We start from the raw sequence: 24,028 nt of genomic DNA on the forward strand, positions 1-24,028 counted from the left end.
TTAACCCCTTGCCAAATTTGAAATCAAAATGAAAGGCTAACCCCTTGCCAAATTTCACTTAAAAATACAAGGATAACCCTTTGCCAAATTTGAATAAAAATGTAAGGTTAACCCCTTGTCAAATTTATGTAAGGTTACCCCCCCCCCCCAACTTTGAATTCAAAATGAAAGGTTAACCCCTTGTCAAATTTGAATTAAAAATGTAAGGTTAACCCCTTGTCATATTTTAATTAAAATGTAAGGTTAACCCCTTGCCAAATTTGAATTAAAATGTAAGGTTAACCCCTTGCCAAATTTGAATTAAAATGTAAGGTTAACCCCTTGCTAATTTGAATTAAAATGTAAGGTTAACCTCTTGCCAAATTTTTACTTAAAAATGTAAGGTTAACCCCTTGCCAAATTTGAATTAACATGCAAGGTTAACCCCTTGCAAAATTTTACTTACAAATATTATAAGGTTAACCCCTTGCAAGATTTGAATTAAAAATGTAAGGTTAATTTCTTGCCAAATTTGAATAAAAACGTAAGGTTAACCCCTTGCCCAATTTGAATAAAAATGTAAGGTTAACCCCTTGCCAAATTTGAATTAAAATGTAAGGTTAACCCCTTCCTAAATTTGAATTAAAAATGTAAGGTTAACCCCTTCCCAAATTTGAATTAAAATGTAAGGTTAACCCCTTGCAAATTTGAATTCAAAATGTAAGGCTTACCCCTTGCCAAATTTCACTTAAAAACATAAGGTAAACCCCTTGCCAAATTTTAATTGATAATGTAAGGCTAACCCCTTGCCAAATTTCATTTAAAAATGTAAGGTTAACCCCTTGCCAAATTTCACATAAAAATGTAAGGTTAACACCTCGCATATTTGAAATCAAAATGTAAGGCTAACCCCTTGCCAAATTTCACTTAAAAACATAAGGTTAACCCCTTGCCAAATTTGAAATCAAAATGAAAGGCTAACCCCTTGCCAAATTTCACTTAAAAATACAAGGTTAACCCTTTGCCAAATTTGAATAAAAATGTAAGGTTAACCCTTGTCAAATTTATGTAAGGTTAACCCCCCCCCCAACTTTGAATTCAAAATGAAAGGTTAACCCCTTGTCAAATTTGAATTAAAAATGTAAGGTTAACCCCTTGTCATATTTTAATTAAAATGAAAGGTTAACCCCTTGCCAAATTTGAATTAAAATGTAAGGTTAACCCTTGCCAAATTTGAATTAAAATGTAAGGTTAACCCCTTGCTAATTTGAATTAAAATGTAAGGTTAACCTCTTGCCAAATTTGGATTAAAATGTAAGGTTAACCCCTTGCCAAATTTGCATTCAAAATATAAGGTTAACCCCTTGCCAAATTTGAATTAAAATGTAAGGTTAACCCCTTGCTAATTTGAATTAAAATGTAAGGTTAACCTCTTGCCAAATTTTTACTTAAAAATGTAAGGTTAACCCCTTGCCAAATTTGAATTAACATGCAAGGTTAACCCCTTGCAAAATTTTACTTACAAATATTATAAGGTTAACCCCTTGCAAGATTTGAATTAAAAATGTAAGGTTAATTTCTTGCCAAATTTGAATAAAAACGTAAGGTTAACCCCTTGCCCAATTTGAATAAAAATGTAAGGTTAACCCCTTGCCAAATTTGAATTAAAATGTAAGGTTAACCCCTTCCTAAATTTGAATTAAAAATGTAAGGTTAACCCCTTGCCAAATTTCACTTAAAAATACAAGGTTAACCCTTTGCCAAATTTGAATAAAAATGTAAGGTTAACCCTTGTCAAATTTATGTAAGGTTAACCCCCCCCCCCCCAACTTTGAATTCAAAATGAAAGGTTAACCCCTTGTCAAATTTGAATTAAAAATGTAAGGTTAACCCCTTGTCATATTTTAATTAAAATGAAAGGTTAACCCCTTGCCAAATTTGAATTAAAATGTAAGGTTAACCCTTGCCAAATTTGAATTAAAATGTAAGGTTAACCCCTTGCTAATTTGAATTAAAATGTAAGGTTAACCTCTTGCCAAATTTGGATTAAAATGTAAGGTTAACCCCTTGCCAAATTTGCATTCAAAATATAAGGTTAACCCCTTGCCAAATTTGAATTAAAATGTAAGGTTAACCCCTTGCTAATTTGAATTAAAATGTAAGGTTAACCTCTTGCCAAATTTTTACTTAAAAATGTAAGGTTAACCCCTTGCCAAATTTGAATTAACATGCAAGGTTAACCCCTTGCAAAATTTTACTTACAAATATTATAAGGTTAACCCCTTGCAAGATTTGAATTAAAAATGTAAGGTTAATTTCTTGCCAAATTTGAATAAAAACGTAAGGTTAACCCCTTGCCCAATTTGAATAAAAATGTAAGGTTAACCCCTTGCCAAATTTGAATTAAAATGTAAGGTTAACCCCTTCCTAAATTTGAATTAAAAATGTAAGGTTAACCCCTTCCCAAATTTGAATTAAAATGTAAGGTTAACCCCTTGCAAATTTCACTTAAAAACATAAGGTAAACCCCTTGCCAAATTTGAATTGATTATGTAAGGCTAACCCCTTGCCAAATTTCAATTAAAACAACAAGGTTAACCCCTTGCCAAATTTCATTTAAAAATGTAAGGTTAACCCCTTGCCAAATTTCACATAAAAATGTAAGGTTAACGCCTCGCATATTTGAAATCAAAATGTAAGGCTAACCCCTTGCCAAATTTCACTTAAAAACATAAGGTTAACCCCTTGCCAAATTTGAAATCAAAATGAAAGGCTAACCCCTTGCCAAATTTCACTTAAAAATACAAGGTTAACCCTTTGCCAAATTTGAATAAAAATGTAAGGTTAACCCTTGTCAAATTTATGTAAGGTTAACCCCCCCCCCCCCAACTTTGAATTCAAAATGAAAGGTTAACCCCTTGTCAAATTTGAATTAAAAATGTAAGGTTAACCCCTTGTCATATTTTAATTAAAATGTAAGGTTAACCCCTTGCCAAATTTGAATTAAAATGTAAGGTTAACCCTTGCCAAATTTGAATTAAAATGTAAGGTTAACCCCTTGCTAATTTGAATTAAAATGTAAGGTTAACCTCTTGCCAAATTTGGATTAAAATGTAAGGTTAACCCCTTGCCAAATTTGCATTCAAAATATAAGGCTAACCCCTTGCCAAATTTGAATTGATAATGTAAGGCTAACCCCTTGCCAAATTTCACTTAAAAATATAAGATTAACCCCTTTCCAAGTTTCACTTAAAAATGTAAGGTTAACCCCTTGCCAAATTGGAATTAAAAATGTAAGGTTAACCCCTTGCAAATTTGAATTAAAATGTAAGGTTAACCTCTTGCCAAATTTGAATTGAAATGTAAGGTTAACCCCTTGCCAAATTTGAATTCAAAATGTAAGGTTAACCCCTTGCCAAATTTGAATTAAAATGTAAGGTTAACCCCTTGCTAATTTGAATTAAAATGTAAGGTTAACCTCTTGCCAAATTTGAATTAAAATGTAAGGTAAACCCCTTGCAAATTTGAATTCAAAATGTAAGGCTTACCCCTTGCCAAATTTCACTTAAAAACATAAGGTAAACCCCTTGCCAAATTTGAATTGATTATGTAAGGCTAACCCCTTGCCAAATTTCAATTAAAACAACAAGGTTAACCCCTTGCCAAATTTCATTTAAAAATGTAAGGTTAACCCCTTGCCAAATTTCACATAAAAATGTAAGGTTAACGCCTCGCATATTTGAAATCAAAATGTAAGGCTAACCCCTTGCCAAATTTCACTTAAAAACATAAGGTTAACCCCTTGCCAAATTTGAAATCAAAATGAAAGGCTAACCCCTTGCCAAATTTCACTTAAAAATACAAGGTTAACCCTTTGCCAAATTTGAATAAAAATGTAAGGTTAACCCTTGTCAAATTTATGTAAGGTTAACCCCCCCCCCCCAACTTTGAATTCAAAATGAAAGGTTAACCCCTTGTCAAATTTGAATTAAAAATGTAAGGTTAACCCCTTGTCATATTTTAATTAAAATGTAAGGTTAACCCCTTGCCAAATTTGAATTAAAATGTAAGGTTAACCCTTGCCAAATTTGAATTAAAATGTAAGGTTAACCCCTTGCTAATTTGAATTAAAATGTAAGGTTAACCTCTTGCCAAATTTGGATTAAAATGTAAGGTTAACCCCTTGCCAAATTTGCATTCAAAATATAAGGCTAACCCCTTGCCAAATTTGAATTGATAATGTAAGGCTAACCCCTTGCCAAATTTCACTTAAAAATATAAGATTAACCCCTTTCCAAGTTTCACTTAAAAATGTAAGGTTAACCCCTTGCCAAATTGGAATTAAAAATGTAAGGTTAACCCCTTGCAAATTTGAATTAAAATGTAAGGTTAACCTCTTGCCAAATTTGAATTGAAATGTAAGGTTAACCCCTTGCCAAATTTGAATTCAAAATGTAAGGTTAACCCCTTGCCAAATTTGAATTAAAATGTAAGGTTAACCCCTTGCTAATTTGAATTAAAATGTAAGGTTAACCTCTTGCCAAATTTTTACTTAAAAATGTAAGGTTAACCCCTTGCCAAATTTGAATTAACATGCAAGGTTAACCCCTTGCAAAATTTTACTTACAAATATTATAAGGTTAACCCCTTGCAAGATTTGAATTAAAAATGTAAGGTTAATTTCTTGCCAAATTTGAATAACAACGTAAGGTTAACCCCTTGCCAAATTTGAATTAAAATTTAAGGTTAACCCCTTCCCAAATTTGAATTAAAATGTAAGGTTAACCCCTTCCCAAATTTGAATTAAAATGTAAGGTTAACCCCTTGCAAATTTGAATTCAAAATGTAAGGCTTACCCCTTGCCAAATTTCACTTCAAAACATAAGGTAAACCCCTTGCCAAATTTGAATTGATAATGTAAGGCTAACCCCTTGCCAAATTTCACTTAAAACAACAAGGTTAACCCCTTGCCAAATTTCACTTAAAAATGTAAGGTTAACCCCTTGCCAAATTTCACATAAAAATGTAAGGTTAACACCTCGCATATTTGAAATCAAAATGTAAGGCTAACCCCTTGCCAAATTTCACTTAAAAACATAAGGTTAACCCCTTGCCAAATTTGAAATCAAAATGTAAGGCTAACCCCTTGCCAAATTTCACTTAAAAATACAAGGTTAACCCTTTGCCAAATTTGAATAAAAATGTAAGGCTAACCCCTTGCCAAATTTGAATTAAAATGTAAGGTTAACCCCTTGCCAAATTTGATTTAACATGCAAGGTTAACCCCTTGCAAAATTTCACTGAAAAACATTATAAGGTTAATTAACCCCTTGCAAGATTTGAATTCAAATGGTTAAACCAAATTGGAAGTGCAAAGGTTAACCCCTTGTCAAATTTTAAAACTATATGCGAAAAACAAGCACAAATACAAGTGAATTAATTTCACTGAAATTTCTTCCAATTTAATTGGCCATCTAACATAAAAATGGAATGTTATTGCTCACATATAATATTGCAGTTACAATTATCTTAAATAATCTTATGATTTCATTGATGATGACATTACTAATGATATAAATCTGAACCCCTCGAAAAGTATAATTTAACAAAATGATGATGTTGAAAGATATCTTGACCCTCGAAATAAGCATGGGTGTAACCCTAGGTTTTTCAATAAAAAGTGATCTTAAAAATAGTGAAAAATGTAAGGTCAACGCATTGCATATTTTAAGGGCCAAGATTTTGAACAAATACCAGTGAATAAATAATTGGCAAGTAATAAATGTACGTGTTCATTGGCTGAGTGGCAGAGGAAAGCTCTATGGATTTAAAACTTAATAGTACGCTAAACTTCTTCATGTACCCTGCCATACATGTCACTAGTCTAATGCCAAAAATCAAAGTATTTCAAATCAATGCATGAACCACTTAAAATGAAGTATACTGTATTAGCTATTGAAGAGTGATAAATAAGACCCAAAAATATTAAGGTGTACTTCATTTGTGATGCGATCAAGCTAAATGACTCGTTTGTCGACCCTTGTCAATTTTTTTTTTTACAGATTTGAAAAGAGCACAATCTCAGCATTACTGCTGTGAAAACCGCATGCTGATACCATCTTTAGTTCAAAAATTATGGAAGTTGGAACACCAAGAAATGTGATGAAGTGATGTGATGAAGTGGTCCTATTTTGGCCTGAATCTCCAAATGAAAATTCCCGACAAACGACTCATTTAGCCTGATCACATCACATTTGTTCGCATTTTGAAGGCCCATTCTGACAATACAATATTGTGCTACAGATCCTTTATAAATACACAAATATGGAAATAAATAAATTTGGCATTTGAGCTACAAATAAAATAGTATACAAAAATTTTACAAGTTTGTAATCTAGAAATTTGAATATTTGTAACATTCAAAATCATATCGAGGTACCTATGTCTATAGAACTCTGTTGTGATATTCAGAACAACTAAAATGTTCAACAGACGTTTTCCCTTCATTTCCAGCATGAATGTTTTTAGTGCAAAAATCTTCAAATTTAAAAAATACAAGGATATGATTACGAATACACCTGAGTGATTTTTTCCAACTTTCACTCGGGAGGTAACACAATGAGTATACAGTGTTTAAACGTCGGTGAAGGGCAAAACCTAATTTGATACGAATACATCTAAGCAGTGCAGAAACAAGACCGTTATTTGCAAAAAAAAGAAAACAGAAAACTACCAACAGAATACCTTCAAACTGAATGATTTACAAAAGAGCACCTTGTATTTTCAGCTGGATATGCACCCTGAAAGCAAAAGAAGCTAACAAAAAATAATAACTGCCTATCTTAATTCAGCACCCTGCTCATACGTGGAATTCAGTTAAAGCGTGAATATATCTTTTCACAACAGAATTGAGCTTCTGAAATAGCATCTTGATTTAAAATAAATACATGTATTACCATTCAGAAATTAAAACATTTGTTCTGTAAGCGTTGTAGATCTCAAGTATATTAAGTCTAGTTGCAGACAAAATGTGACAACTGATATATCAGTTCTACGTCTCTGTGAAAACACTTCAAGCAGGAAAAACAGTAAAAACGTACAAATGGCTTAACCAGTTCGTGCCGGGATTATTTTGACATCGACTGGACCCAGGCACAGGATTTTTTTTCATGAACCCCGATGCCAGACGGGTTCAGGCCGTCATCTGCGGGTAGCACACCCTGATATTTCCGGCATTGCTCACTGTGAGCAGGCCGCAGACAGGTATTTCCAGCCTCGCTCGTTGCGTCTTTATCCGTCATTCGTTCCGAATAACGCAAAAATTTGCTTGTATACACGTCATCCGACGTGAACTGGTTAAGCAAGACTGGGAAAATAGACTTAACGTTCAACATTCTACTACTCTACAAAATAGACTGTTTATAGACAGTTCATCCTGTTTATGAATAAACTTGAATGTGATATGAAAGCAATTACAAAAATGCCCCCAAAAATGCAAAATATTAATTTGATCAATTAATTAGCACCTGTAATGATAATTTGTATGATAAGTAAAAAGTATGCCTCTTTTAACAGTATGCACTATGCAGTGAGGGGGGGGGGGGCATGCTAAATGTAAAAATGAGGGAAACAAAAAAAAACTACAGCACCAGAAATCCAATAATTGCAGGATGCCTAAAATCTCTTGGATTGACTATGAAGAAAAACCCAGGATATAATTTGTTCTAAAGAAACTTTTCATTGAAATTTCAGTTCTGGTTACAATTTGTCTTCATAAGGACACTTTGAAATCACATGAATAAACGTCCTCAAAATACTGGCCAGTGTATCATCTACAGCTGACAATAAGCCAGTTCGTTATCTGGATGAAGTAGTCCATGTCAAAGGTCGTTCGGGATAAAATCGCTGACATGATGAAACTCGATGTTACGTGGACGCCCATTCTGCTTGTAATTAACACGCGAGCGTCGTACGCGAGCGTCGTGCGCCCTGTCCGTGCCTGTTCATGCCCCTTCGATGAGCCTTCGATTATCCGGAATGACCCGTGACCTATATCATTGTGCGCATGCGCAGTTCAAATACCGAACTGGCTTATTCTGGGACAGCTGGTATTGAAATAGACAGAGTTGTCGTCGAGGCCATCACAAGTCTTCCAGTCCAACACAAGCTATCCATACATGAACTTTGACAAAAGCATTCTTCCTTCAAGGTTCTCCACTGTTACTTGTGGCTGGACTTTTGATTTTCTTGTGAACGGACTTGTTATGGATTGCTCAAGATGACAGCTCATGGTAATGCAATCTCATCGGTCTCGTACCCAGACTTCTCAGCATTCATTGGTAATCATCTTCTCCACAGTACCCCAGTCTATTTTGTCGCACACCTTAATGACTCTTGATACATCAGCAATCATCATATCCACAGCCGCCGATCTATTTGGTACCCTGACTCCTCGGCGTACATTAGCAATCATCTTATAGACGGCTCCCCAGTCTATTTGGTATCAAACCCTGACTCCTAAGCCTACATCAGCAAGCATCTTATCCAATGTGCCCCAGTCTATTAGGCCTCAAACCCTGACTCCTAAGCCTACATCAGCAATCATCTTATCCACAGCACCCCAGTCCATTTGGCCTCAAACCCTGACTCCTATTGCCTGCATCAGCAATCATCTCATCCTCAGCGCCCCAGTCTATTTTGGTATATTACCCTGACTCCTCACCGTACGTCAGCAATCATCTTATCCACAGCTCCCCAGTCTATATTGCTCAAGACACTCCCGCTGCTCACTGATGCTATTTCTTCTAGTTCCCTGATGTTGACTGAGGTTGTGTAATCGTCATACTCTAGCCCCTCGATGCTAACATCATCATCAGTTACTGCGCCCACATCTCCCTGCAACAGAGGATAGGGGACATTTATTCACTTCTAGACGTTTTGCAATCGTCATGCATCTTTGAGGGTATTTTTTAATTCGAATTTAAATTCAGTAACAATCAGGGATGTAGTTGAGTCCAGAAAGTCCCAATTCAGCTCACAAGATACTAAAATGAACTCTGACAAAGGCATTGCTTTGTCGTTGTTCATCTACCGTTTCTTGTGATGGACTTGCAATGGACTCTACCACATGATCCCTGGTAACAATGAATGCACAAGCGGTCTAAACATGTGTATATATCCTTGTGGAACAAAAATACGGTAATTTCCTAGGATGACAGTGAGAAAGTATCAGTTTTATACCCACACAGCCAAGAATCTTTTTGATGGAGAAGACATAGTGAAGGAAGTACCCAAAGGGATTAGGGTAGGGCTAGGGGGGTCAAGCACAGAAACTGACAATTTTGGGTAATTAAGGTGCTGAAAACTGACATTTTGGGGGGCAGAATATTTTCTTTGGCTAATTTGATGAACATTTGGTTACATCAGTATATATAAATATGCATTAATAATATGAGACAAAGTGACTCCATGACAAAATTGATGTGATAATACTTTTAATAATAGATTAGTTTTGCTTAAATTCTAGATTAATAGTTTAATAAGGTAGTTACTTCACACTCTACTGGTCACAATTACTGCTTACTGCGGGAAAACAAGCTCACCTCAAAACTATCCCGTCGATGCAGAATATCCATGACCTCATCAGATACGTTCCAGGAGCTCAGGTCACTGAAGCCTGACCTCTCGTCAAACTCCTCGACCCCCGGTGACCTTTGACCCTGCCTGGGATACGGCCGATGCCTGGCCATCGGGCTGTGAAGCCGTGGCGACTTGTAGGTTTCTCTCTGGACGGGTCCAACTGCAACAAAACACAGAGCTAAAAAGACTAGCAACAATATTTGTTTTGAACCACATTTAACTACAATTATGAAAATTCCCTAAACGGTGTTGAGATGCGTTCTCAGTCTGAGTAGGGTCATGCCTCCTGACTTCTGCTGCATATCTGATAGTCTTTTACTGTAGGTCTTGGTGAATCTAGTCGTGTTGCTATCTGCAGCTTTAGATGAACCTGTGATTCACAATTTGCTACACCTGATTTTTCTTCCCCGGCAGTTCCTTGATCAAGATCAGCTCAATCTGGTCTTTACCATCACCAGTACCCACTTGTACTCTGGTCGAAGAGCTAGAGAGGCAATTGTAGTTATGTATCTTGCTCAGGAACACAAGAAACCCCAAACCTTGTCCCCTGCTATAACCACTATACCATGGCACTGCACAGAAATATTTGTGCATCATGGGTTTGTTCCTTACCGTACGCAGTTTTATGCCGATGGGTCCGGGGCGCTTCTGAGCTCAGCCGTTGCAATTGCTCAACGTACGTCATAGGTTCTCTGTCCCGGGGTTTGTATTTCACGCCTACTTTAGGGGCGGGGCTTACTACGTCATCTGCAATGGCAAAAATTATCCAAAGAATTTAAATGATGAGTAAAACAGTTTAAATGAAAACACAAAAACTAGACATGTACAGTTTTTTAGTGGGGACAAAAGTTTTTGGGTTTGATTTCCATAAGTAAATTTAACAGATTGGAGGAATATTAAAAGAATTTTTTCATTTTTCAGCCTTGCACAGCTACAAACCAACATGTGAAAAAGGCATGATCTCTTAAACCCTTTACCAAAGGAATTGTGATATGTGACACTATGAAAAAAAGTTATGTTTTGAATTCCACATCCAAGGTCACACTGAGAAAAGAGGAGTTAGGCCACATACAAACAATTACTTTATATTTGTCAGTTTTTGTAAGGATGAGGTAAAAACAAAATCTGGATGGGCTATAGGCAACTGCGACTGATAAATATCTGAGTTCAATTTTGGACAAGAACAGAAAGAAAGCTAAGGCTGCGTCCTCATTACTGGCTGCGGCTTGCAATAGCACATGCGCCTATGGAAGCGGCTGAATCCACTTCCAATAGACGCGTGTGTTACATAGCCACAGCCATAGCCACGTAATATGGACATACCCATAGTGATTACAAAACAATGGTATTAAAGTATGTATAATGTAAACAAACCTCGGCCCCTGTACGTGCCAGATAACGACAGTGTGCCGAGCCGTTCATGGTACGGCGTCGAGGATCGCGGAGTCGGTTCTGGATGGAGACCCCGCCCTTCAACTTGCTGGCGACGATAAGGAGTGTCATCAAATGTCCCCAACGTCAATGTGCCTACAGAGGAAAGAAAACAGGACCGTCATCAAATGTCTCTAATGTCAGTGTACAACAGACGAAAGCAAACAGGATCATCAAATGTCACCAATGTCATTGTGCCTACAAAACAGAGCAAAAAGGACCGTCATCAAAAGTCTCTAGTCATTGTTCAACAGAAGAAAGCAAACAGAATCAGTAAATGTTTTTGAATCAAAGAAAGACCACTGTTTAATACAACAAATTGAAAAAAAATGATACTGTTACATTTAACAATTGTTACCTTAATGTGTGAAAACACTCAGTTATTGTTTCATTGCATCATCACTATGATATAAACACTGACAAGATGCTATAACAATACTAACACCGTGAGGACTTTATATGAGCAAAAATGCCAGAGGAATAAGGACAAATTCTTCACTCACTTACAGGAGAGTTTGAACATAATGTTCAATTTCAAAAAAATATCAATTTCAACAATACAAGATTTAACATTCCCACATACCTGTGTTAATCCTTGGCACTCCTTTGGGTCGCGTTCTCGGTCTGAGACGGGTCATGCCCCCTGACTTCTGTTGCATATCTGATAGCCTTTCACTGTAGGTTTTGGTGAACCTTGGTGTGGTGCTGTCGGCGGCTTTAGATGAACCTGGGATTCTTTTGGTGCCTTCATCAAATGAAAAAAAAAGGGAAAATTGGAATAGAATTTTTAAAAATGCAATTGACTGATCGTTGAAAAATCACATACAGTTCTTGATTTCGTCTAAATGACAACAAGCCGGACGGAATAATTTCACGGGGTGTTTAGTACCTGTATATGATCTTTAATCCAAGTAAGCTTTTTGATAATAATTCAGTAGGTTGCTTTTGGGATAAATGCAAATGAGATATAAAATCTCACCATACAATCGTTGTTTGGCCCTGAGCGTCTGCGACGACGTCTTCTTCCCCCCAGTCTCCCCCTTCATCTCCTGCAGCATCTCCGTGTACGTCTTCTGCGTCCTCACCGACACCGGCTGCTTCCTGGTGACCTCCGGCCTCTGAACCCTGACCACCTGATCAAACGGTTTGGGTCGGTAGAGCTTGGCCGGTTCCGTCTTGGCTCTGGATTCCGCCGAGATTTGGTCATCGTCTGTGAATTCTGTGATTCCTTCCAAGATCCTCCAATCATTGGATTCTCTCGTCTCTTGATTACGCCTGTTCAAGTCCCTACTAGAAGTCGGACCTCTTGCTCCGCGCTCCTCTGATCGCAATCTCCCGGTCCACCTTCCTCCCACTAACTCTTCATCTTCCCTCTCTAGGCTGTAACCAAAATCCTCGCCTCTGGAAGCCCTGGAGTCCGCCCTTCCGTCAACCCCTCCCTGGCTCCGAGCTTGAGGCCTGGGCTTATACGCCTCGCTGTCGACAAACAAGTACGTCCCCTTTGGTATCTGGCTGGTCGGTCGTTTATCAAGTCTTGAGCTCATCTCTGAGGCTCCTGAGTCTCGGAGAGTCCTGTCTTTCCTCTTTGTAGTGGATGCAGGGGCTTCTTCCGTTGGAAGCTGAGGTTTTTCGGTAAACATCTCTGCCATGAGCGCCTTGGCCTGCTGGACTCTCTCATCATGACTAGATTCTATCATATCCCTGAGTATTCAATCAAAACGTAATATGTGAATGGGTCCCGGCAAAATTATCAAAATGGATTTCTTTTTGGTTTTTCGTTATCATTCTTGGAGGATGACTGCATTAAGGAGTGCATCAAAATTATTAAAATCACAGATGTCAGATGTAACAGGGACAGGAAAAAAAGTGGACCTCAAATTTATATAGTGACCCACAAAAAACTTGAAGGTCAAAAAGAAAAAACTATGACTTACTTCTTCTTTCTGCCTCTTTCCCCTTCTTGCTTTTTGATCTCCTTCAAAGACGAAGGGCCCTGAAAGAAAAAAAACAATGTAAATTAAATATTATTGAAAAAATTAATTAACTGTACGACACAACAAAGTTAGGCAGCTGAAACAGCTGAGCAAGTCCGTTTGTTTGTTGGTTGTCTGGATGTCTATTGGTCTATTTGTGGGTTTGGTGTTTTCTTATTTGTTTTTAATTTCATCCCAATTTCTTACCATTTATTCACCAGCTTTCAGTTTTCGAGGATTAACCCTCCCATGCAAACATACATTCTGTGCAAGGTTGTCCTTTCAGTCAAAATCAGTCAAGTGACTGTTTTTAACGGTTAAGTGCGCCCTGCCCACAAAAAGCAGGATTGACTGGCTGTGACTGTTTATGTAACTTGATACAGCTGTGCTTTGACTGTAGGTGATTGATAAGCCAGCTGTGCCCACCAGTTTCCTGCTTTTGTCTGTTGACTGAAGTTGACTAGTCACAGTGCTTGCCTGAAATGTGATCTGACTGTTGGTGACTGGCCTGTGTAAAAGGCATGGAAGGGGAAGTGGATAGATTTTTTACTGTCTGTGACTGTTCAAACGGTAGGAGGGATAAGGTACTTCTAAATCAACACCTTCTACATCTTATATTAAGCTGCCTGTCTGTTTGTTTGTGTTCCTGTCTATTTGTCTGTCATTTCATTTGATCAGGTTGAAGTTCTTACCATTGATACACCAGCCTTAGGGTGATAAGGTTCTCGGTCCTTCTCAATCAATAAACAATGGTTTGTCTTCAACTCAGCTGTCTGTCTGTGTGTCTGGCTGGTTGCTTGTGGGTCAGTCTGTTTGTCCACAAGTTTGTCCATCCATGCTAGTTCTTACCATTGCATCGCCAGCCTTAAGGTGATAAGGTCTGCATTCCTTCTCAATCAACAAACACTTGTTTGTCTTCAACTCAGCTGTCTGTCTGTTTGTCTGGCTGATTGTTTGTGGGTCAGTCTGTTTGTCCACAAGTCTGTCCATCCTCAGTTCTTACCATTGTAACGCCAGCCTTAGGGTGATACGGTGCATAATCCTTCTCAATCAACAAACAATTATTTGTCTTCAACACAGCTGTCTGTCTGTTTGTCTGGCTGCTTGTTTGTGGGTCAGTCTGTTTGTCCACAAGTCCATCCGTATCCATCCATTCTAAGTTCTTACCATTGATTCCCCAGCCTTAGGGTGAAACGGTCTAAGTTCCCTCTCAATCAGTTCCTCTCGTTGTTTCTTATACTCGGCCAGACTCTTGGCCCTTTTGGTCACAGCCCAGTCCTTCAGCTCCTTCCTCTCTTTGTCACTCCTCTCCGCTGGTTTCCTCCGAGACGGCCATCTATCATCCTCGTCTTCATCTTGTCTCGGAGTCCGTGGTGTGGTGAGGAGTTCCCTGATCTGGTCACTGCTGAGTCTCGTGTAGTCTTCCACTCCAGGCTGTTCTGTCATTCTCCTGAATGAAAAAAATACAGTAGTATCAAAGGTTTGCTGGAGATCAAGCAGTTTTCTTTCCTGAGTGCTTACATGCAACCCACAGTTTGGCCATAAAACTATTGTAGCTGTTGACCACTTATATGGGGGAGTGTGGCTTAGTTGTTAGGGTTTGTGACTCGTGATCAGAGGGTCAAGGGTTCGAATCCAGCTGCTGACCATATGTTGTGTCCTTGGGCAAGCCACTTCACCCCACTTGCCTCTCTCCACCAAGAAGTATAAATGGGTATACCGGGATTAACTGGGGAGTAACCTGTGATGGACTAGCATCACATCCAGGGGGAATAGAAATATTCTATTAGAAACTAAAGGCAAACGCTAGCCTGATAAGCCATATAAGCTTGAAATTTTGTTTTACTACTTTACTACATACAAAACAGCCCGTATTGCGGGCCAAATTATTCGTAGATTTTAAAGGCCATTATCATCATGTTGCCTACACTGGAGACCCCTTGCATTTCCCTTCCTGGCTTGCAAGTTTGGCGTGCTTTTAAAAATTTGGGGGTTTTTTTTGGGGGGGGGGCTAATTTTGATTACCTCTGTTCCATCTTCTTTCTGGCTGCTTTCTGTTGCTGAGTCGAGATGCCCATCTTCAAGACGTCGCTAGCATCACCGTCTGCTATGACCTCAGCGATGATGTCACTGACCCCGCTGATGCCTGAGATACCTAGCGTCAAGGCGGTATCCTCAGCCCTGACAACCAACAGAAGAAATCAAGAAGTTTAAACAGATTTAAAGATCTTTCCCCGCACTACTTCTATTTTCACCCCGAAAATTAGGTTTGTCTTTTCTAATTGCTAACTGCAATATAGAAGTTATTCACTTTTGAATGAGAACGAAAACATTCAACCAACATTTAGTTATCGATTTATTCTAATTTACAAAATTTGAATTATTTGTAACCCAACAATTATTCTGCTCTCACAAAGTGAATTTGTTTGTGTTCATAATGAGGGTAGGTGGGTTGCAGAAGCCAAAAAATCTGGAATTTTTTTTTTTTTTTAAATCAAGCTAAACATACAAATCGAAAACTCTTTAGAATTTTTTTTTTTTTTTTAAAGAGCACAGGGCACACATCTTTAAGTCCCTTAACCCCAATGGGGCCGGGGCGGAATCTGCCCCGCCCCCCCCCCTCAACTTTTTCCGCGATAGCCTTGAAAATTTTTTTCACGACCCGAGCTGTTCTGACTTTTTAGCCTCGAGCCTTACGCATCTTTTGATACCAAAAAGATAACACTTTGACATTTGAGAACTGTTTTAAAAGGAAGTTCTACCTTTCAATTCCCGTTTGATTTCCCTCATCATCTGTAACCGTGGTAACCATTCCAGCCACATCTTTATCGTCCTCCTGTTGTTCCTCTGCTTGTCTGGAATCCTGACTTCTCATACTGTCATCGTGCACTTGAGCATCAAGTGTGCCAGGGCTGTCTGCATCAGTGTGGTCTGGTAACCGGTAGTCTCTCAGCGAGTAATCTGCCTTTGGTCTGGTGTCACCAGGGGCCATGGCATCAGTTAAGTTCTCCACTGTGTGCAACATCTACATTGGAAATAGCAGAATGAAAAAAAAATAAGTATTTTACTAACCATGCAGGGGGCATGGAACATAATACCTCTTTTCAAATTTATTTTTAGTTTTTATGTTAGCGAACAGTCTAAACATCAGTTGACAATCGGTGATTTTTGAAAAGCTTAGCCTTTTACTGTAAAATGGTTAGATATTATTTCTGTAGATTAAATTTCACCAATGCGGCCTGGTTTCGATCCAGTTCAGTGGACTGAATTTCAGTTTTTCAAAAATCATGAGTTACTTTATGAATTTTTATTTTCTAAAAAAGCATCCCGAATCAACCAAAATCCATTATCCATCACAATCAACCAACATTGTTTGAAAAATACAACAGTGACAGCAAACCTATAGATTAACATTGGCGGGGATAAACATTCCTAAATCCAAGAAAATACTGTAACACTAAGGCCAAATTTTGTGACTCTGCTAAACATAGCAGAAAATTCTGTGCTAAAAGAAAGCTCTTTTTACGGGTTAGCGAAGAATTTGGCTCATGTCTATGAGTAGATACAGTTATTAAAGATTCCGTACTCACAGGATTAGCGCATAATTTCTTTGCTAGTGCACAGAAGCACATAATGGCTATCAAAAAGCACAGATTTCTGGTAAGAGTTACTTTTAGGACCCCTCTATTTGCTGGGTTTGAAACATTAGAATGGGTATTAGTTCTCTTATCATGGGAACAGGGTCCTAAAAGTAACTATTACAAGAATGTTATGTTTAGCTGAGACAAAATTGTACTGTCTCTCTGAGGTAGTGAGAAGATCTCTCTGCTTCTTACCAGGCTTGTGTTCCTGAAATCCTGCTCTATATTAGCGGCTGACTCCTCGATAGCGTTCAGTTGCTGATCCATTTGGGCCAACCGTTGGTTCAGTTTCTCCTTGGTGGACTGCCGGGCCGATTCACTACGTGCCTTGCTCTGAGCAACTTGACGACTAGGAGTTTGAAAATGAAATCAAAATTGACACAAAATTATTCAATGGATTAAGAGAGATGATGCTAAATTTATTCAAACGAGACTGCATTCTGAAAAACCTCTTACATTAAATTCATTCATTTCATTCATTCATTCATTCTTAATTTTCCACATAACTGAAGTTGTATAATAAATTTAAATAGATACAATAAATGTGGATGGAGTCCCTCAAAAGCAGACATTTAGAATGCCTGAACGATGGAAAAACAAGACAGTTAAACAAACTTTAAAAAAAAAGTTCACAGGAGGTGCCTAGAGGCCAGAATTGAATTCCCTGCAGAGTTCAACTCATCACATTCAGTATCCAGTGAGAAAAGAAAACTTTTAGATTTTTTAAAATGCCCCCAAAACTTCAACGTTTTCCATAGCCGGCATCATCGAAAAAGTCAGTTTTTGACCCAAAAATCCAACTTCACAAAATCTCCTCAAAAGTTCACACGAGGTGCCTAGAGGCCAGAATTGAATTTCCTGAAGAGTTCAACTCATCACATTCAGTATCCAGTGAGAAAGAAAACTTTTTGATTTTTTACCAAATGCCCCCAAAACTTCAACGTTTTCCATAGCCGGCATCATCGAAAAAGTCAGTTTTTGACCCAAAAATCCAACTTCACCAAATCCCCTCAAAAGTTCACACGAGGTGCCTAGAGGCCAGAATTGAATTCCCTGAAGAGTTCAACTCATCACATTCAGTATCCAGTGAGAAAAGAAAACTTTTTGATTTTTTACCATATGCCCACAAAACTTCAACGTTTTCCATAGCCGGCATCATCGAAAAAGTCAGTTTTTGACCCAAAAATCCAACTTCACAAAATCTCCTCAAAAGTTCACACGAGGTGCCTAGAGGCCAGAATTGAATTTCCTGAAGAGTTCAACTCATCACATTCAGTATCCAGTGAGAAAGAAAGAAAACTTTTTTTTCACCAAATGCCCAAAACTTCAACGTTTTCCATAGCCGGCATCATCGAAAAAGTCAGTTTTTGACCCAAAAATCCAACTTCACCAAATCCCCTCAAAAGTTCACACGAGGTGCCTAGAGGCCAGAATTGAATTCCCTGAAGAGTTCAACTCATCACATTCAGTTTCCAGTGAGAAAAGAAAACTTTTTGATTTTTTACCATATGCCCACAAAACTTCAACGTTTTCCATAGCCGGCATCATCGAAAAAGTCAGTTTTTGACCCAAAAATCCAACTTCACCAAATCTCCCAAAAGTTCAGACGAGGTGCCTAGAGGCCAGAATTCAATTCCCTGAAGAGTTCAACTCATCACATTCAGTATCCAGTGAGAAAAGAAAACTTTTTGATTTTTTACCAAATGCCCCCAAAACTTCAACATTTTCCATAGCCGGCATCATCGAAAAAGTCAGTTTTTGACCCAAAAATCCAACTTCACCAAATCTCCTCAAAGTTCAGACGACGAGTGCCTAGAGGCCAAATTGAATTCCCTGAAGAGTTCAACTCATCACAGCCAGAATCCAGTTAGAAAAGAAAACTTTTTGATTTTGTATAAAATGCCCCCAAAACTTCAACGTTTTCCATAGCCGGCATCATCGAAAAAGTCAGTTTTTGACCCAAAAATCCAACTTCACCAAATCTCCTCAAAAGTTCACACGAGGTGCCTAGAGGCCAGAATTGAATTCCCTGAAGAGTTCAACTCATCACATTCAGTATCCAGTGAGAAAAGAAAACTTTTTGATTTTTTACAAAATGCCCACAAAACTTCAACGTTTTCCATAGCCGGCATCATCGAAAAAGTCAGTTTTTGACCCAAAAATCCAACTTCACCAAATCTCCTCAAAAGTTCACACGAGGTGCCTAGAGGCCAGAATTGAATTCCCTGAAGAGTTCAACTCATCACATTCAGTATCCAGTGAGAAAAGAAAACTTTTTGATTTTTTACAAAATGCCCACAAAACTTCAACGTTTTCCATAGCCGGCATCATCGAAAAAGTCAGTTTTTGACCCAAAAATCCAACTTCACCAAATCTCCTCAAAAGTTCACACGAGGTGCCTAGAGGCCAGAATTGAATTCCCTGAAGAGTTCAACTCACCACATTCAGTATCCAGTGAGAAAAGAAAACTTTTTGATTTTTTACAAAATGCCCGAAAACTTCAACGTTTCCATAGCCGGCATCATCGAAAAAGACAGTTTTTGACCCAAAAATCCAACTTCACCAATCTGCTCCAAAGTTCACACGAGGTGCTCAAAAGTTCACACGAGGTGCCTAGAGACCAGAATTGAAGTTCCTGAAGAAATCAACTCATCACATTCAGTATCCAGTAAGAAAAGAAAACTTTTTGATTTTTTCAAAATGCCCCCAAAACTTCAACGTTTTCCATAGCCGGCATCATCGAAAAAGTCAGTTTTTGACCCAAAAATCCAACTTCACCAAATCTCCTCAAAAGTTCACACGAGGTGCCGAGAGGCCAGAATTGAATTCCCTGAAGAGTTCAACTAATCACATTCAGTATCCAGTGAGAAAAGAAAACTTTTTGATTTTTTACAAAATGCCCCCAAAAACTTCAACGTTTTCCATAGCCGGCATCATCGAAAAAGTCAGTTTTTGACCCAAAAATCGAACTTCACCAAATCTCCTCAAAAGTTCACACGAGGTGCCTAAGGCCAGAATTGAATTCCCTGCAAAGTTCAACTCATCACATTCAGTATCCAGTGAGAAAAGAAAACTTTTTGATTTTTTACAAAATGCCCCAAAACTTCAACGTTTTCCATAGCCGGCATCATCGAAAAAGTCAGTTTTTGACACAAAAATCCAACTTCACCAAATCTCCTCAAAAGTTCACACGAGGTGCCTAGAGGCCAGAATTGAATTCCCTGAAGAGTTCAACTCATCACATTCAGTATCCAGTGAGAAAAGAAAACTTTTTGATTTTTTACAAAATGCCCCCAAAACTTCAACGTTTTCCATAGCCGGCATCATCGAAAAAGTCAGTTTTTGACCCAAAAATCCAACTTCACCAAATCTCCTCAAAAGTTCACACGAGGTGCCTAGAGGCCAGAATTGAATTCCCTGAAGAGTTCAACTCATCACAGCCAGAATCCAGTTAGAAAAGAAAACTTTTTGATTTTTTATAAAATGCCCCCAAAACTTCAACGTTTTCCATAGCCGGCATCATCGAAAAAGTCAGTTTTTGACCCAAAAATCCAACTTCACCAAATCTCCTCAAAGTTCACACGAGGTGCCTAGAGGCCAGAATTGAATTCCCTGAAGAGTTCAACTCATCACATTCAGTATCCAGTGAGAAAAGAAACTTTTTGATTTTTTACAAAATGCCCCAAAACTTCAACGTTTTCCATAGCCGGCATCATCGAAAAAGTCAGTTTTTGACCCAAAAATCCAACTTCACCAAATCTCCTCAAAAGTTCACACGAGGTGCCTAGAGGCCAGAATTGAATTCCCTGAAGAGTTCAACTCATCACATTCAGTATCCAGTGAGAAAAGAAAACTTTTTGATTTTTTACAAAATGCCCCGAAAACTTCAACGTTTTCCATAGCCGGCATCATCGAAAAAGACAGTTTTTGACCCAAAAATCCAACTTCACCAATCTGCTCCAAAGTTCACACGAGGTGCTCAAAAGTTCACACGAGGTGCCTAGAGACCAGAATTGAGTTCCTGAAGAATCAACTCATCACATTCAGTATCCAGTGAGAAAAGAAAACTTTTTGATTTTTTTCAAAATGCCCCCAAAACTTCAACGTTTTCCATAGCCGGCATCATCGAAAAAGTCAGTTTTTGACCCAAAAATCCAACTTCACCAAATCTCCTCAAAAGTTCACACGAGGTGCCGAGAGGCCAGAATTGAATTCCCTGAAGAGTTCAACTCATCACATTCAGTATCCAGTGAGAAAAGAAAACTTTTTGATTTTTTACAAAATGCCCACAAAACTTCAACGTTTTCCATAGCCGGCATCATCGAAAAAGTCAGTTTTTGACCCAAAATCGAACTTCACCAAATCTCCTCAAAAGTTCACACGAGGTGCCTAAAGGCCAGAATTGAATTCCCTGAAAGTTCAACTCATCACATTCAGTATCCAGTGAGAAAAGAAAACTTTTTGATTTTTTACAAAATGCCCCAAAACTTCAACGTTTTCCATAGCCGGCATCATCGAAAAAGTCAGTTTTTGACACAAAAATCCAACTTCACCAAATCTCCTCAAAAGTTCACACGAGGTGCCTAGAGGCCAGAATTGAATTCCCTGAAGAGTTCAACTCATCACATTCAGTATCCAGTGAGAAAAGAAAACTTTTTGATTTTTTACAAATGCCCCCAAAACTTCAACGTTTTCCATAGCCGGCATCATCGAAAAAGTCAGTTTTTGACCCAAAATCCAACTTCACCAAATCTCCTCAAAAGTTCACACGAGGTGCCTAGAGGCCAGAATTGAATTCCCTGAAGAGTTCAACTCATCACATTCAGTATCCAGTAAGAAAAGAAAACTTTTTGATTTTTTACAAAATGCCCCCAAAACTTCAACGTTTTCCATAGCCGGCATCATCAAAAAAGTCAGTTTTTGACCCAAAAATCCAACTTCACCAAATCTACTCAAAAAATCACACGAGGTGCCTAGAGGCCAGAATTGAATTCCCTGAAGAGTTCAACTCATCACATTCAGTATCCAGTGAGAAAAGAAAACTTTTGATTTTTTACAAAATGCCCACAAAACCTCAACGTTTTCCATAGCCGGCATCATCGAAAAAGTCAGTTTTTGACCCAAAAATCCAACTTCACCAAATCTCCTCAAAAGTTCACACGAGGTGCCTAGAGGCCAGAATTGAATTCCCTGAAAAGTTCAACTCATCACATTCAGTATCCAGTGAGAAAAGAAAACTTTTTGATTTTTACCAAATGCCCCCAAAACTTCAACGTTTTCCATAGCCGGCATCATCGAAAAAGTCAGTTTTTGACCCAAAAATCCAATTTCACCAAATCTGCTAAAAGTTCACACGAGGTGCCTAGAGGCCAGAATTGAATTCCCTGAAGAGTTCAACTCATCACATTCAGTATCCAGTGAGAAAAGAAAACTTTTTGATTTTTTACAAAATCCGCCCCAAACTTCAACGTTTTCCATAGCCGGCATCATCGAAAAAGTCAGTTTTTGACCCAAAAATCCAACTTCACCAAATCTCCTCAAAAGTTCACACGAGGTGCCTAGAGGCCAGAATTGAATTCCTGAAGAGTTCAACTCATCACATTCAAGTATCCAGTGAGAAAAGGAAACTTTTTGATTTTTACAAAATGCCCCCAAAACTTCAACGTTTTCCATAGCCGGCATCATCGAAAAAGTCAGTTTTTGACCCAAAAATCCAACTTCACCAAATCTGCTCAAAAGTTCACACGAGGTGCCTAGAGGCCAGAATTGAATTCCCTGAAGAGTTCAACTCATCACATTCAGTATCCAGTGAGAAAAGAAAACTTTTTGATTTTTTACAAAATGCCCCAAAACTTCAACGTTTTCCATAGCCGGCATCATCGAAAAAGTCAGTTTTTGACCCAAAAATCCAACTTCACCAAATCTGCTCCAAAGTTCACACGAGGTGCCTAGAGGCCAGAATTGAATTCCCTGAAGAGTTCAACTCATCACATTCAGTATCCAGTGAGAAAAGAAAACTTTTTGATTTTTTACCAAATGCCCAAAACTTCAACGTTTTCCATAGCCGGCATCATCGAAAAAGTCAGTTTTTGACCCAAAAATCCAACTTCACCAAATCCCCTCAAAAGTTCACAGAGGTGCCTAGAGGCCAGAATTGAATTCCCTGAAGAGTTCAACTCATCACATTCAGTATCCAGTGAGAAAAGAAACTTTTTGATTTTTTACCATATGCCCACAAAACTTCAACGTTTTCCATAGCCGGCATCATCGAAAAAGTCAGTTTTTGACCCAAAAATCCAACTTCACCAAATCTCCTCAAAAGTTCACACGAGGTGCCTAGAGGCCAGAATTGAATTCCCTGAAGAGTTCAACTCATCACATTCAGTATCCAGTGAGAAAAGAAAACTTTTTGATTTTTTACAAAATGCCCCCAAAACTTCAACGTTTTCCATAGCGGCATCATCGAAAAAGTCAGTTTTTGACCCAAAAATCCAACTTCACCAAATCTCCTCAAAAGTTCACACGAGGTGCCTAGAGGCCAAATTGAATTCCCTGAAGAGTTCAACTCATCACATTCAGTATCCAGTGAGAAAAGAAAACTTTTTGATTTTGTACAAAATGCCCCCAAAACTTCAACGTTTTCCATAGCCGGCATCATCGAAAAAGTCAGTTTTTGACCCAAAAATCCAACTTCACCAAATCTCCTCCAAAGTTCACACGAGGTGCCTAGAGGCCAGAATTGAATTCCCTGAAGAGTTCAACTCATCACATTCAGTATCCAGTGAGAAAAGAAAACTTTTTGATTTTTTACAAAATGCCCACAAAACTTCAACGTTTTCCATAGCCGGCATCATCGAAAAAGTCAGTTTTTGACCCAAAAATCCAACTTCACCAAATCTCCTCAAAAGTTCACACGAGGTGCCTAGAGGCCAGAATTGAATTCCCTGAAGAGTTCAACTCATCACATTCAGTATCCAGTGAGAAAAGAAAACTTTTTGATTTTTTACAAAATGCCCGAAAACTTCAACGTTTTCCATAGCCGGCATCATCGAAAAAGTCAGTTTTTGACCCAAAAATCCAACTTCACCAAATCTGCTCCAAAGTTCACACGAGTGCTCAAGTTCACACGAGGTGCCTAGAGACCAGAATTGAATTTCCTGAAGAGTTCAACTCATCACATTCAGTATCCAGTGAGAAAAGAAAACTTTTTGATTTTTTACAAAATGCCCCAAAACTTCAACGTTTTCCATAGCCGGCATCATCGAAAAAGTCAGTTTTTGACCCAAAAATCCAACTTCACCAAATCTCCTCAAAAGTTCACACGAGGTGCCTAGAGGCCAGAATTGAATTCCCTGAAGAGTTCAA

General features: G+C 38.3%; 1 protein-coding gene across 1 annotated transcript; it reads right to left on the reverse strand.

Moving 5' to 3' along the window:
* Positions 1-6,100: 6,100 nt before the first annotated feature.
* Positions 6,101-17,008, reverse strand: LOC119737657. Its single transcript, XM_038212147.1, has 11 exons — positions 16,859-17,008; positions 15,785-16,047; positions 15,048-15,203; positions 14,190-14,472; positions 12,984-13,042; positions 12,029-12,750; positions 11,633-11,794; positions 10,993-11,145; positions 10,231-10,365; positions 9,582-9,778; positions 6,101-8,874 (listed from the first exon to the last, which is right to left on the reverse strand). Exons 1-11 carry the CDS (start codon positions 16,928-16,930, stop codon positions 8,698-8,700), a joined length of 2,379 nt encoding a protein of 792 aa, XP_038068075.1. The 5' UTR covers positions 16,931-17,008; the 3' UTR covers positions 6,101-8,697.
* Positions 17,009-24,028: the final 7,020 nt, after the last annotated feature.

This window comes from Patiria miniata, unplaced genomic scaffold (assembly GCF_015706575.1).
Source record: "Patiria miniata isolate m_02_andy unplaced genomic scaffold, ASM1570657v1 HiC_scaffold_3, whole genome shotgun sequence".
Taxonomy (NCBI): Eukaryota; Metazoa; Echinodermata; class Asteroidea; order Valvatida; family Asterinidae; genus Patiria; species Patiria miniata.

Excerpts from the sequence above, each read along its gene's own strand:
- LOC119737657 (XM_038212147.1), bottom strand. The coding sequence starts at position 16,930 with ATGGATCAGCAACTGAACGCTATCGAGGAGTCAGCCGCTAATATAGAG. Across the intron at positions 16,048-16,858 it reads ATTTCAGGAACACAAGCCTG|ATGTTGCACACAGTGGAGAA; the intron begins GTAAGAAGCAGA and ends TTTCCAATGTAG. Across the intron at positions 8,875-9,581 it reads ATCGACGGGATAGTTTTGAG|GGAGATGTGGGCGCAGTAAC; the intron begins GTGAGCTTGTTT and ends CCTCTGTTGCAG.